The following is a 16170-nucleotide window of genomic DNA, read 5'->3' on the forward strand; positions in this document are numbered from 1 at the left end:
ATTAATTGGACCAATTTATCTATAAATATAAACTGAGGAAATTCACCCTTTGAAGCATGCATCTGAACTACAGTGTGTGTATTTGCCCTTTACAAAGACAATAGAAAGGGCTCAACAGAACAAATTTCTCATTAATATGTAATACTGTAGACGTGTTTCACTTTTACTGCAAGTCATCAATCTTATATGAAAAAACACCTATTATGTGTATTTTTGTAAAAAAGCCTTGGCCTTGGATCAATTTAAAGAAAATGTTAGAACTTAAATGAATACGGATCCCTAAAGGCTGTTTTTTTATAGGACGTGGGCGTTGCTGTCAAAACCAGCATTTATTGCCCACCCCTTTATGCCCCCAGAAGCTTTGGTTTTCATAACGTGTTCATTTCTGTTTGCCATACACTATACCAGTATATTAAGCAATAATATAAATGTGTCTATTTAAAATGTAGATGCTTCTTTAGAAATGGAATGGAGCTGGTAGATTGTTCTCATCAAAAGTCGCAGGTCTGATGTTTGCCATTTCCTACCCTCACAACATGGCGGCACAAGTGGCCCGCTCTTCGCCCCAAAGCATTCTGGACAGTGAGGCTGTAGTCCTGGTAGGGGGAAGCGTCAGTTCCGGTGCATTGTTTGTGAGAAATGGCAGGGTGTTTGGGGTTGAGCGGCGGTTCGGAGCAACAGCTCGGGGGGTTAAGTGGGGGCTTGCCGCAAACTGCGGTGGGATTAAGGCTGATGTGCAGGAAGGGAGCACGCTCCCGTGAGGATGCAGACGATCGCCCGGAACCCGAACACGTGGTGAACCGTTGGACGTTGGAGTTTAACTTTTATTGCGCGCTCAAAGCGTTCGGAGCCGGGGAGTACGAGGAGTTCTGCGCCGTCCTGAATGTGATAACGGGTGAGAAGAGCGATCGGGTTGTCGATACTGGATTAAAGATGAGGGACAAGTTAACAAGTTAATTATTTTTTAGATAAAACCAAGCATATTTGCAAGGCCCAGCAAGGAAAAGGATACATGGTTCAACCAATACCGATAGACCTGCGTTTTCCCATGAATGTCAACAACAGCAACTTGTATTTATATAGCGTATACAGTAGATACCTCAAATCGCTGGAGATATGCCACCAATAGTGTCTCCGCAAGATCCTGCAACTCCCTTAGGACGACAGACGCACCAACGTCGGTGTTCTCGATGACGCCAACGTCCCCAGCATCGAAGTACTGACCGCACTCAACCAGCTCCGTTGGGCGGGACACATTCTTCGCATGCCCGACACAAGACTCCCGAAGCAAGTGCTCTACTTGGAACTCCTACATGGCAAGTGAGCCCCAAAACCGCCTTGATAAAGTGTAATATCCCCACCGGGTCCTGGCCCAACACCGCCCTAAGTGGAGGAAGAACATCCGGGAGGGTGCTGAGCACCTTGAGTCTCGTTGCCGAGAGCATGCAAAAAAACAGCGGAAGTTGAATGCGGCAAACCAGACTCCCCACCCACCCTTTACTCCGTCATCATCATCATCATCATCATAGGCAGTCCCTCGGAATCTTTGGTGGCTGAACAGTCCAATACGAGAGCCACAGACTCTGTCACAGGTGGGACAGATCGTCGTTGAGGGAAGGGGTGGGTGGGACTGGTTTGCCGCACGCTCTTTCTGCTGTTTGCGCTTGATTTCTGCATGCTCTCGGCGTTGAGACTCGAGGTGCTCAACGCCCTCTCGATTGCACTTCCTCCATTTAGGGCGGTCTTGGGCCAGGGACTCTCGGGTGTCAGTGGGGATGTCGCATTTTATCAGGGAGGCTTTGAGGGTGTTTCCGCTGCCCACCATTGCCGCGTTTGCCGTGAGGGAGCTCCGAGTAGAGCTCTTGCTTTGGGAGTCTTGTATCTGGCATGTGGACTATGTGGCCTGCCCAGCGGAGCTGATCGAGTGTGGTCAGTGCTTCAATGCTGGGGATGTTAACCTGAATGAAGACGCTGATGTTGGTGCGCCTGTCCTCTCAGGGGATGTGTAGGATTTTGCGGAGACGTCGTTGGTGATATTTCTCCAACAACTTGAGGTGTCTACTGTACATGGTTCATGTCTCTCAGCCATATAGGAGGACAGGTATAACTACAGTCCTGTAGATTGGTGGCAGTTTTGAGGGCCTGGTCTTCAAACGCTCTCTTCCTCAGGCGGCCGAAGGCTGCACTGGAGGCGGTAGTAGATTGTGTCGTCGATGCCTGCTCTTGTTGATAGGAGGCTCCCGAGATAGGGGAAGTGGTCCACGGTGTCCGGGGTCGCGCCATGGATCATGATGACTGCGGGGGGGGCAGTGCTGTGCGGTGAGGACTGGCTGGTGGAGGACCTTTGTCTTACCAATGTTTAGCATAAGGCCCATGCTTTCGTACGCCTCAGTAAATACGTCGACTATGTCCTGGAGTGCAGCCTCTGTATGTGCGCAGACTCAGGCGTCGTCCGCGTACTGTAGCTCGACGACAGAGGTTGGGGTGGTCTTGGATCTGGCCTGGAGACGGCGCAGGTTGAACAGGTTCCCACTGGTTCTGTAGTTTAGTTCCCACTCCAGTGGGGAGCTTGTTGACTGTGAGGTGGAGCATGGCGGCGAGAAAGATTGAGAAGAGGGTTGGGGCGATGACGCAGCCCTGTTTGATTCCGGTCCAGTCGTTGATTCGATCTGTGATAGATCCGTTGGTAAGGATCACGGCTTGCATGTCATCGTGGAGCAGGCGGAGGGAGTATGGTGACGAACTTTTGGGGGCATCCGAAATGGAGGAGGACGCTCCATAGACCCGCGCAGTTGACAGTGTCAAAGGCCGAAGAAGGCCATGTATAACGACTGGCGCTGTTCCCTGCATTTTTGCTGTAGCTGTTGCTCTGCAAAAATCATGTCTGTTGTGCCCCGTAGGGGACGAAATCCGCACTGTGACTCCGGGAGGAGCTCCTCGGCCACAGGAAGAAGACGGTTGAGGAGGACTCTAGCGACGACTTTCCCAGTTGCTGATAGCAGGGAGATTCCTCTGTAGTTGCCGCAGTCAGACTTGTCCCTTTTTTTTAAAGATGGTCATGATTACTGCATCTCTGAGATCCCCCGGCATGCTCTCTTCCCTCCAGATGAGAGAGATGAGGTTGTGTATTCGCGGCAGCAGTGTCTCTCCGTCATACTTCAATGCCTCAGCAGGGATTCTGTCCGCACCCGTAGCCTTGTTGTTTTTAAACTGTCTTATGGCTTTTTCTACCTTGTGCAGTGTTGGGGTCTCACTGAGGTGGTGGCGGGTAGCATGCTGCGGGATGGAATCAAGAACACTCGCGTCAAGGCAGAATCTCGATTGAGGAGATCTTCAATCTTTACTCTAACGACTGTGGCTGAGACTGTAATTCCCATATTGGACTGTTCGGTCACCTAAGAACTCACTTTTGGAGTGGAAGCAAGTCTGTCTTGATTTCGAGGGACTGCCTATGATAGAAACATAGAAAATAGGTGCAGGAGCAGGCCATTCGGCCCTTCGAGCCTGCACCACCATTCAATATGATCATGCAACTTCAGGACCCCACTCCGGCCTTCTCTCCATACCTGCTGATCCCTTTAGCTGTAAGGGCCACATCTAATTCCCTTTTGAATATATCCAACGGACTGGACTCAACAACTTTCTGTGGTAGAGAATTCCACAGGTTCACAATTCTCTGGGTGAAAAAGTTTCTCCTCATCTCGGTCCGGGATGGTTTACCCCTTATCCTTAGACAGACCCCTGATTCTGGACTTCCCCAACATCTGAAACATTCTTCCTGCAGCTAACCTGTCCAATCCTGTCAGAATTTGATATGCTTCTATGAGATCCCATCTCATTCTTCTAAATTCCAGTGAATATAAGCCTAGTCGATCCAGTCTTTCTTCATATGCCAGTCCTGCCATCCCGGGAATCAGTCTGGTGAACCTTCGCTGCACTCCCTCAATAGCAAAAATGTCCTTCCTCAGATTAGGAGACCAAAACTGTACACAATACTCAAGGTGTGCTCTGTACAACTGCAGCAAGACCTCTCTGCTCCTATACTCACATCCTCTCGCTATGAAGGCCAACATGCCATTTGCTTTCTTAACTGCCTGCTGTACCTGCATGCCTACTTTCAATGACTGATGTACCATGACACCCAGGTCTCGTTGCACCTCCCCTTTTACTAATCTGTCACCATTCAGATAATCTGCCTTCCTGTTTTTGCCACCAAAGTGGATAACCTCACACTTATCCACATTATACTGCATCTGCCATGCATTTGCCCACTCACCTAACCTGTCCAAGTCACCCTGCAGCCTCTTAGCATCCTCCTCACAGCTCATACTGTCACCCAGCTTAGTGTCATCTGCAAACCTGGAGATACTACATTCAATTCCTTCATCTAAATCATTAATATATATTGTAAATAGCGGGGGTCCCAGCACTGAGCCCTGCGGCACCCCACTAGTCACTGCCTGCCATTCTGAAAAGGACCCTTTTATTCCCACTCTTTGCTTCCTATCTGCCAACCAGTTCTCTATCCATGTCAATACATTACCCCAATCCCATGTGCTTTAATTTTGCACACTAATCTCTTGTGTGGACCTTGTCAAAAGCCTTTTGAATGTCCAACTACACCACATCTACTGGTTCTCCCTTATCCACTCTACTAGTTACATCCTCAAAAAATTATATAAGATTTGTCAAGCATGATTTCTCTTTCATAAATCCATGCTGACTTGGATCGATCCTGTCACTGCTTTCCAAATGCACTGCTATTACATCTTTAATAATTGATTGCAGCATTTTCCCCACTACCGATGTCAGGCTAACCGGTCTATAATTCCCTGTTTTCTCCCTCCTTTTTTAAAAAGTGGGGTTACATTAGCTACCCTCCAATCCATAGGAACTGAATCAGAGTCCATGGAATGTTGGAAAATGACCACCAATGCATCAACTATTTCTAGGGCCACTTCCTTAAGAACTCTGGGATGCAGACTATCAGGCCAATTTCCCGAACAGCATTTCCTGACGATTAAGAATTTCCCTCAGTTCCTCCTTCTCGCTACACCCTCGTGTCTTCCGTAGTGAAGACGGAACCAAAATATTTGTTCAATTGGTCTGCCATTTCCTTGTTCCCCATTATGAATTCACCTGATTCTGACTGCAAGGGACCTACATTAATCTTCACTAATCTTTTTCTCTTCACATATCTATAGAAGCTTTTGCAGTCAGTTTTTATGTTCCCTGCAAGCTTACTCTCATACTCTATTTTCTCCCTCCTAATTAAACCCTTAGCCCTCCTCTGCTGAATTCTAAATTTCTCCTAGTCCTCAGGTTTGCTGCTTTTTCTGGCCAATTTATATGCCTCTTCCTTGGATTTAACACTATCCCTAATTTCCCTTGTTAGTCATGGTTGAGCCACCTTCCCCGTTTTATTTTTATGCCAGACAGGGATGTACAATTGTTGTAGTTCATCCATGTGATCTTTAAATGTCTGCCATTGCCTATCTAACGTCAACCCTTTAAGTATCATTCGCCAGTCTATCCTAGCCAATTCATGTCTCATACCATCAAAGTTACCTTTCTTTAAGTTCAGGACCCTAGACTCTGAATTAACTGTGTCACTCTCCATCTTAATGAAGAATTCTACCATATTATGGTCACTCTTCCCCAAGGGGCCTCGCAAGCCAAGATTGCTAATTAATCCTCTCTCATTACACAAGACCCAGTCTAGGATGGCCTGCTCTCTAGTTGGTTTCTCGACATATTGGTCTAGAAAACCATCCCTTATACACTCCAGGAAATCCTCCTCCACAGTATTGCTACCAGTTTGGTTAGCCCAATCTATATGTAGATTAAAGTCACCCATGATAATGGCTGTACCTTTATTGCACGCAAATCTAATTTCCTGTTTGATGTCATCCCCAACCTCACTACTACTGCTTGGTGGTCTGTACACAACTCCCACTAACGTTTTCTGACCTTTGGCCCTATGTATTTATGCCCTCTGTATTTCTATAGTGCCTTTAACGTAGTGAAACGTCCGGCGCTTCACAGGAGTATTATGAGATTAAAAATTCGACATCAAGCCGCACAAGTAGAAATTAGCACAGGTGACCAAAAGCGTGGTCAAAGAGGTATGTTTTAAGGAGCGTCTTGAAGGAAGATAGAGAGATTTAGGTAGGGAGTTCCAGAGCTTGGGGCCATGGCAACAGAAGACATGGCCACCAATGGTTGAACGATTTAAGATCAGGGATGCTTAAGGGGGCAGAATTAGAGCAGCGCAGACATCTCAGTGGTGGTGGTAGAGTGGGTGTGGTTGTGCAGCTGGAGGTGATTGGTTGTGGGGCTGGAGGAGAGTAGGGAGAGACGAGGCCATGGAGTGATTTGAAAATAAGGATCAGAATTTTGAAATTGAGGTGTTTCTTAACAGGAAGCCAGTGTAGGTCAGTGAGCACAGGGCCTTACACTACACATCTGTAAGACAAAGGTCCTCCACCAACCTGACCCCGCCACACAGCACTGCCCCCCAGTCATCAAGATCACCGTCACGGCCCTGGACCATGTGGACCATTTTCCATACCTCGGGAGCCTGTTATCAGCAAGGGCAGACATCGATGACGAGGTTCAACACCGCCTCCAGTGCGCCAGCGCAGCCTTCGGCCGCCTGAGGAAGAGAGTGTTCGAAGATCATGCCCTCAAATCTACCACCAAGCTCGTGGTCTACAGGGCTGTAGTGATACCCGCCCTCCTGTATGGCTCAGAGACATGGACCTCAATTCGCTGGAGAAATACCACCAACGATGTCTCCGCAAGATCCTGCAAATCCCCTGGGCGCAATGACGCACCAACATTAGTGTCCTTGCTCAGGCCAACATCCCCAGCATTGAAGCACTGATCACACTCGACCAGCTCTGTTGGGTGGGCCACATTGTTCGCATTCCTGACAAGGCTCCCAAAGCAAGTGCTCTACTCGGAACTCCTACATGACAAGTGAGCCCCAGATGGGCAGAGGAAATGTTTCAAGGACACCCTCAAAGCCTTCTTGATAAAATGCATCATCCCACCAACACTTGGGAGTCCCTGGCCCAAAACCGCCCTTAGTGGAAGAAGAGCATCCGGGAGGACGCTGAGCACCTTGAGTCTCGTCGCCAAGAGCATGCAGAAAGCAAGCGCAGGCAATGGAAGGAGCGTGCGGCAAACCAGACTCCCCACCCATCCTTTCCTTCAATGACTGTCCCACCTGTGACAGGGACTGTAATTCCCGTATTGGACTGTTTGGTTACCTAAGAACTCATTTTTAGAGTGGAAGCAAGTTTTCCTCCATTTCGAAGGACTGCTTATGATGATGATGGGTGAGCGGGTCTTGGTGCGAGTTAGGACACGAGCAGCCGAGGTTTGGATCATCTCTAGTTTATGTAGGGTAGAATGTGGGAGGCTAAGCAGGAGTGCGTTGGAATTGTTAAGTCTCGAGGTAACAAAAGGTGTGGATGAGGGCTTCAGCAGCAGATGAGCTGTGGCAAGGGTGGAGATGGGCGATGTAAAGGAAGCGGAAATAGGCGGTCTTAGTTATGCTAAGGATATGTGGTCGAAAGCTCATTTCAGGGTCAAATGTGAGCAGTCTGGTTCAGTCTCGGACAGCAGTATGGGAGAGGAATGGGGTTCGTGGCGAGGACCGAAAACAATGGCTACGATCTTCCCAATATTCAATTGGGAGAAAATTTCTGCTCATCCAGAACTGGATGTCGGAAAAGCAGTCCGTGGAGGGGTCGAGAGAAGTGGTAGTGAGGTAGAGCCGGATCATCAGCGTACAAGTGGAAACTGACGCTGTGTTTTCGAATGATGTCACCAAGGGGCAACGTGTAGATGAGAAATAGGAGGGGCCAAGGATAGATCCCTGGACACCAGAGGTAACGATGCAGGGCGGGAAGAGAAGTCGTTGTAGGTGATTCTCTGGCTATGATTAGATAGATAAGAATGGAACCAGGCGAGTGCAGTCCCACCCAGTTGGACAACGGTGGAATGGCATTGGAGAAGGATAGAGTGGTCAGCCATGTCGAAGGCTGCAGACAAGTCAAGAAGGACGACGAGGGATAGTTTGCCTTTGTCACAGTCACAAAGGATGTCATTTGTAACTTTGATGAGAGCCGTTTCGGTATTGTGGCAGGCGCGGAAACCTGATTGGAGGGATTCAAACATGGAATCATGGGAAAGATGGAACAGATTTGGGAGGCGACAACATGTTCAAGGACTTTGGAGAGGTAAGGGAGGTTGGAGATGGGGTGGTAGTTTACAAGGATGGAGGGTCGGGGGTCTTTTGAAGAGAGAAGTGAATATGGCAGATTTGAGGGAGAGGGGGATAGTACCTGAGGAAAAAGAACTGTTAACAATGTCAGTCAACATGGGAGCCAGAAAAGGAAGTCGGAGAACAGAGTTAAGTGCAGTTGTAAGAGAGTTGGCAAAGAGTTTTTTCCAGGGACAGACACAGGAGGTTGGGTTGGAGGGGCGGAAGGGGGACGTGGGTGGAGAGCGATAGGAAGAAGTGGTCAGAGATGGCCTTATCTGTAATTGACATGATGGGAGAAGCGAGGCCACGATAGATGGCAAGGTCGAGGGGCGGCTGTGTGTCTGGGTTAGGGAGTTTACATGGAGGGAGAGATTAAGGGAGGATAGGAGGCTAGTTAACTCGAAGGAGAGAGAGCATGGTGAATTGAGATGAAGGTTGAAATCATCGACGATGAGAAGTCGTTTGGTGCAGAGGCAGAGGAAGGAAAGTATTGAAGAGATATCGGTAATAAAATGTTTATGGTACTTGGGTGGGCTATACTTCAGAATAAGAACATTGAACATTTTACATAAAATATTTGGGAGTAGAGGATACCCAAGCTGCTGACAATACTAAATATAGTCAAGAACCCCAGTTAATTATAAGTTGACGATCTTCACAAAAGGTACATTGTGTGTCAGCTGTGGCTCAGTTGGTAGCACCATTGCCTTTGAGTCAGAAGGTTGTGGGTTCAAGTCCCACCCCAGAGCCTAACACACATTGCAGTAATGAGGTACTTTCAGAAGAGACGTTAAACTGAGGCCTCTTAAATGGACTTAAAAAATCGCATGGCGCTAAAGCAGGGGAGTTATCACCGGTGTCTGAGCTAATATTTATCCCTCAATCAACATCACTAAACATCTGGTCATTATCACATTGCTTTTGTGGGATTTTGTTGTGCAAATTGGCTGCCACAATTCCTACATTGCAACAGTGACTACACTCCAAAAAATACTTAATTGGCAGTAAAGCACTGTGGGACGTCCAGTGGTTGTAAAAAGTGCAATATAAATGCAAGTCTTTATTTTTCTTTTACATTCTTCACAAGGTAAACAAAAGTCCTGGTACCTTTCGAAATAAGTGTAATGCTTTAACCTCCACGGTTACAGATTCTACAATGCGTACTGTATTTTATCATTAATTATACAATGTCTTTTGCATAGCACACACTTCAAAGTTTGCTTACTTTGTGCAATGCTTCCCTGTAACATTTTGGTGATTGGTTCAAAATAAATCAGAAGAGGTAGAGAACATATAAATCAAAAGCACCTACAAATCTTCTGATGCAAAACTAGCAGACTTATGAAAGCCAGCCCTGAATGACAGACACAAGAATTTCCCAATAAAAAGAGGAAGGTGAACCAATGCAAGTTTTTTTTCTTGGTAACTGAAGCCACATAGGGAATTTCCTCATCACTAAAGGCACTGAACCAGCAGGCCTTTCAATATGGGGGATCTGAGATTTCCATGCTTGCAATCAAATTGACACCGTTAAAATGTCAAACATAATGGTGTGCGTTTTTTTTTCCATTTAGAATTGGAGAATGCATTGAACAATAGGTAAAAGAAAGAAAGAGTTGGATTTATATAGCGCCTTTCACATCCACCCAGCGTCTCAAAGCGCTTTACAGCCAATAAAGTACTTTTGGAGTGTAGTCACTGTTGCAATGTAGGAAATGCAGCAGCCAATTTGTGCACATGCAAGCTCCCACAAACAGCAATGTGATAACGGCCAGATAATCTGTTTTTGTTATGTTGATTGAGGGATAAATATTGGCCAGAACACCAGGGGATAACTCCCCTGCTCTTCTTCGAAATAGTGCCATGGTATCTTTTACGACCACGTGAGAGAGCAGATGGGGCCTTGGTTTGACGTCTCATCCATAAGACGACACCTCCAACAATGCAGTGCTCCCTCAGCACTGCATTGGAGTGTCAGCCTAGATTTTTGTGCTCAAGCCCCTGGAGTGGGACTTGAACTTGCAACCTTCTGACTCGGGTACTTTCTCCTCGACATCCTTCTACCCCAATGATTTTTAATGATAAAATACAGTACGCATTGTAGAATCTGTAACCGTGGAGGTTAAAGCATTACACTTATTTCGAAAGGTCCTGGATCTTTTAGTATGCATGTTCAAGTGAATATTCCTGGTCTTAAAAAGCTAATTATGAATCTGACTTTTATTTGACTCTGAAATGCGTTTTCCTTCTCTTTCCCCTCCCAATTACAGCTGTCTTAAACCGACCATATATCGACACAGAGGAGATTGGAAAGAAACTTCTCACACTACAATTTCTATCCAAATTTGGTAAGTAAATGCTATTGCTGTAGACAAAGCACTCACTATTTAGGCTCATTCATGGTATTTCTTTCCTCAGACTTTGATGTTATAATCAAAACATTTAAAACGGTTTACAAGTATCGTTGACTTTTTATACATAATTGTATGTGGTCAATATGCATTTAAATGCATAACTTTTTCATTTTCAGAGAGTGATGCCGTGCCAGTAGAATCTGTTTTGACAATTCTGGGCCAGATGAAAGCAGAGTTCTCACTCGGTGAGGATTTGTTCCAAGAGATCAGAGGAGCTGTGGTGGTGCAGGTTAGTTCACCGTTTGGATTTTAAAAATAAATTAAGAAGTCAACATTTTTGAAACATCGGTAGCAGGAGCACTTGTTACCTTCTGACCTTGCCCTTTATGATGAAAATTATCATCATTTCCAGGGTAGTTCACAACTGCACATCTCTAGATATGATAATGAAGTAGTCTGTGTTTTTGTCTATGCATGATTTTAATATCACTATTCAGTTTTCCCTCTATATGTCTTATGTACACATAAAATAGGGAACTTAAGATTAAACTGTTAGGGTATTTTGGTATAATAAAAGGTATAATATAACATTTGATAATTGAGTATCCTTTGTCTGTTTCTCTGTCTTAGTTCACTTCATTTTGTTGACTGCCGAAATCTAAATGTTCTAATTTTTCTCTCTCGCTTCTTGCAAATTTAATTAAGGAATAAGATTCTGTAATTACATTTGTCAATTTTGTTTTTAAAAAGTATTATCCATTACTGTCAGAAACCATAATCTGTAAACATGTGAGCCTTCACTCAATGATAGCAGACTCGCCAGTGAAGTCATGAAATTGTAGGTTCAAGCCCTATTCTAAAGACTTAAGCTCATAATCAATGTTGATAGTTCCTATACAAAGTGAGGGAATGGTGCACTGTCAGAGGTACCGTCTTTTGGATGAGATGTTAAACTGTGACTCTGCCTATTCTTTCAGGTGCACAGGAAGATCCTGTGACACTACTCAAAGAGCAGGGGAGTTCTTCTGGTGTCCTGGCCAAAATTTTATCTCAGCAAATATCACCAGAAAGTTATCTGGTCATTTGTCTCATTGCTGGTTATGGTACTTGCTGAGTGCAATTAATAAGCAGTGATTGTCAACATTCCGACAGCCGCCAGGCTTCAAAAGTACTTAATTAGCTGTGAATTGCTTTGGAAAATCCTGAGGATGTGAAAGGCGCTATATAAATACAAATTATTTTATTTTTGTAAAGGAAATGCAATAAGAATATAAAAATGGGGACCAGTTTTATTTGTTTGGACTACCAATCCTCAGGAAAGCAGTATAACCTGTCCACAATATATTGTGAAATCATTTGTGCTCTGGTTCTTCTGTGGTTGACATGGTAAATTCAGATTATAACCTCTGTAACTGATCTCAAACCTGTTTTATTTTTCTTCAGAAATATGCTTTTTTCCATATATATTTTATAGAATTTTGGTAATCAAGTAGCTGGTGGCCACTTAGATCAGTTTACTACTTAGTTGGAAATAAACTGGGTGGATATCTAGGATGTACTTTCTTACATATTACTTTGAGTGCAGATAAATGACCCGTGTCTTGACTTAATTGAGTGTTAATTGTCAAATCTACAAAGGTAATAATGCATTGCTGTTTACTTAGCTTTGAGAAGGAATCAGAATTGATTGATTGTTTCTTCTATCAATAAGTCCTGTTAGCGCGAATGTACCCTCCAAAAATCACTCGTCATTCTGGGTCGGTTTTAAATGTCAAAACGGTTAATTATGCCGGCGGGGAGATGAAACAACTGGTGGGTCCAGGTACCTCTCTCCGCCGAACAATGAGTTTCATGGATTTTTATATGTTTTACAATAGTTTACTACAGTTACATCATCCCATTTCGGCCGGACACTATCCAATCACATTGATTATGGATTACGTATAGATTCAAATAGACCAATAGAAGTACTCTCTAAACATTAGGTGACTACGTGATTGCCTCATGTGTTGCTAAGAGATGCGTTGTTAAGAGATACTCATGATGATCTTGTGACATGGTCCAGGCCACCCCCTTATCTTACTGTCCTTGTGTGCTGTCTTTGAGTAGTCTCCTTATCTTCGTCCTGTAACAGAGTCATATTGTTCGATCATGGACCAGGACGTCTCGTCTGAGGAACATCTGCAGAGCTGTAGTGTGTTTCTGCGTGAGAACACAGCCATTATCAGTAACTAAGAATGCAGTCTCTTTTCTGCTGGCTGACATCCCTTGGGTCTTTGCTAAACCATGAGCAGCCATCTTTATACATTTTACACACATTTAATACTACAATTTTTATATGTTCTAACATCTATGCTACAGGTGCCGTTGCCCTAGGGGAAAATCTTTCTCTATAACACTCCCCCCTTTCGGTAAAGGGGCTAGTCCTAGCCCCCTGAAATCGACACGAATTTAATGTTATATGATTTATGGATTTGTATCACCTGGTATTCCCTGCTTCAACGTGCTGGCCAGTCACACGATTTCAGGAGTCCCATTTGCTTCGATCAAATTAATATAGTTCGAATCGCCCCTTTCGTCAGTCACACCGACTTTCTTGCTTATCTGAGCTTTGGTGCTAAACCTCCGTTGTTGAGCATAATGTCTGCAAGACCGGCAAGCCATGACACTCCATGTCAAGGCTCAAACTAGCTGTACTCCGACCAGTATGTGTGATATAATTCGAATCCAGGGGTGGATGTTTACATTCATCCCCCAGTTCCAAACCCTCCTCCACCAACTCTCATCCTACAGCTCTGTATCTGTGTCTTTCAAAGTATTTAAATCTTTGTCCGTAATTGGTGGTAGAGTTTAACAGACTGTCCGACTGAGTCTTAGTTCCCTTAGTACTTCTGCCAAATGGGGAATAGGGGCCTGTTCTGGCTCGTCATAGCCCTGCAGGTGATCATGGAGCTGATCGGTGGCGTCAATGATTTCGGTACCTCGCCGTCTAACTTGGATAATGTGGGCTTACCCTATAGTAACGGGTCGTAAGGGTGTAAAACAGAAGTTTGGTTGCGGGATCTGGCATTGCAAGCTGTTATACTGATATGAGTGTTCCGTGGTGGAGACACAGTATCTCCCTTTGCCTCCGTACCCGGCCCGAGCAAAATGTGTAGGGGCAGTTACTATTTCCAAAACGCATCCATCGGTTTGATTAAAACCACACTCATCTAACTCTCCCTGTCCCACCGGGTGGAGGCACACTGTGATCTCGTCCCTCTGTTTGCACCCTGTCAGGGAGACGCCGTATAGCGTATTACCTCTACGGATAGCAGAGTCTGCGGTTAAGTAGTAATGGAGGGAGGCATTGTCGCGTACGACCCCGATATTCTCCAGTTGATAAAGGGGAAATGGACCCGAGTCTCGTGTGACTATAGGGATCATCAAGACAATCCCCACTCCCGCAGCTGTGCCCATTTGGCAGTTTGGGATCGCTGGGTATACTCTGGTAAGTCCCTTCAGAGTGCAGTTATCCAGTGTTCCCTTCAGCTGAGCCAGATGTAAGCTGTCTATCCAGTCTGGTAGCTCCCCTCTTTGGATCTGATTGAGGTTGTGTCATATCTGCCCCACCATCCACAAACCATAAGCATGACAGAGTTGCCCTTGTCGGAGCTTTCCGGCATCTTCCTTTTCTTTGTCAATTAGGCGATTTGTTTTGGCATGTGTCTCGATTATTGAAATTCCATCTAACTATCTCTAAGCCTTCCCTTCCTAAGTCGGCTTGATCTTTCTGATTCTGCTCTGCCCACTCTAACAATTCCCTCATCACCTCTTTAAGTTGTTCCACCTTTTCATTCAGCCCTTGTATATCCAGTGAGTTTACTATGGAGGTCCCGGTATTAAAGCCGGTAGCAGTGTCATTGATTGTTCCCCTCTTATGCCTATGTACCTGCTCTTGTTTTCGGAACCTACTGGCACCCATGGCATCGGCAGCCTGCTGCATTACAACCTTACTTAATAAACTATACACCACCCTTTCCTGTTCTGTACAATACTCCGGCATTTGTATGCCTGAAATATTGACCAGAACAGGCACGATTCCATGCTTAACATTATGCGTTAAAATAAGTTCTGTCCTTGCTCCAGTCCTTGGCTGCTGGAATACATATTTCATCAGTTAAATTAAACAAGATCCCATAGTTTGGGAAAGTGTGTCTTTCCCGCATTTGCTGCATCCCCCGTAGTCCATCCGGGTTATCTGATGCTTGTATGAGTGTCGAGATCCCTAGTAATATGCTGCAGAGCTGAAGTGGCCACTGTGATTCCGTCTCGGTGGGTGTTTTATCTGCAAATTTTAAACGGATCCTGGTCGTCACCAGGTGTTAGGTTCTGGTCTACTCATCTTTTATCCATGCATGTCGAGGTCACTCTGTGAAATGGGAGGTAAGGGTTAGGTTGGGTTTGTGGACTCCACTTGCCCACCGTGGGGTACATTGGCTCTATTGCCATAGGTGATGGTGCTATGGCTACGCACTGCACTATCCATCTGGTCCCGTTTTTAAAAAGCTCTTCCAGCTTATTTATCTTAGCTTTTAACTCTTGAATTTGTTTTGTTTGAGTATCTATTTCTTTATTATATCAGGCAAGTATTATTACATAGGCCAGTTCTGTTTAATTTTTTATCCTGACTATCTGTCAGGTGAGTCTTCTTTATTCTATTAAGAAATCCAAATTAATAAAACAGCTGTCAATGGAAAGGGTTAACTCCTTTACAGGTTTATAAGAAGGCCTGATGTCATTACATGACTTCGCGTAATCATCTGAAAATTTTTAGATTAAACTCCAATTTTTTCTTAACTTCAAATTCAAGTACTTGCCAAAAAATTTTTTTTTAATTGATTTAAAACGAGACCACACATTTTAATTTTGTTTTTCTTTTTTACGGTCCCGTTCACTGGGCAAATCTTGTGTTTTATTTCTCTGCACTAAACTTCTGTGTCTGGTTTAATTCCTGTTTTTTTTTTCTTTATGCTGAGATCTTTTCTCCTCGTTATTTTCAAAACCCTCCTGCTTGTTTAGACTGTTTGGGACTTTTCTTGATAAACAACATCTATTTTGGAAATTTTTCCAAACTGCAGTGAAACTTACTCGTAATTTAAAATCATTATCTTAGTTCGTGACGTCTTTTTTTTATCTCCTTTCTTCAAATTAGGTTTTGCATTTTACACAGAGGGCTCGCATCTCCGTAAATTTGTTAATTTAAAATCATCAGACAATCGAAGACACTTTTTCTTTCAAATTCGTTCAATTTGTTTTCTTTCAAGGTTGCGTCTTTATTTTTTTTTCGTCTTTTCCATAACTAGAATGGAGTCTAGCAAGTAGGCTTTGAGAGCTGCTTTTTGGTATCTCAAATGTTCCAGTTTCAAGGCTGTTACAATGTCCTTTTTTCTAAACTGCTAAAGCTTGCCGTTTTAACATCAGATTTAATTTATTTTTTTTAGTTTGAATTTATCTCCGTATTTTGCTGTGCCTTCTCTTAATATCTCAAAATCCCAATTC

The 16170-nt window shown here is 44.5% G+C and overlaps 1 protein-coding gene across 1 annotated transcript in view; it reads left to right on the forward strand.

Annotated features, from left to right (window-relative positions):
* Nucleotides 1–633: 633 nt before the first annotated feature.
* Nucleotides 634–16170, forward strand: part of terfa (telomeric repeat binding factor a) — a 46824-nt gene continuing 31287 nt past the window's right edge. The window contains exons 1-3 of the mRNA XM_070897001.1: nucleotides 634–895; nucleotides 10546–10623; nucleotides 10806–10918. Of these exons, the coding sequence (XP_070753102.1) occupies nucleotides 640–895; nucleotides 10546–10623; nucleotides 10806–10918 (447 nt within the window). The 5' untranslated portion in view covers nucleotides 634–639. The remainder of the gene's footprint in view (nucleotides 896–10545; nucleotides 10624–10805; nucleotides 10919–16170) is intronic.

Source organism: Pristiophorus japonicus, chromosome 13 (assembly GCF_044704955.1).
Source record: "Pristiophorus japonicus isolate sPriJap1 chromosome 13, sPriJap1.hap1, whole genome shotgun sequence".
Taxonomy (NCBI): Eukaryota; Metazoa; Chordata; class Chondrichthyes; family Pristiophoridae; genus Pristiophorus; species Pristiophorus japonicus.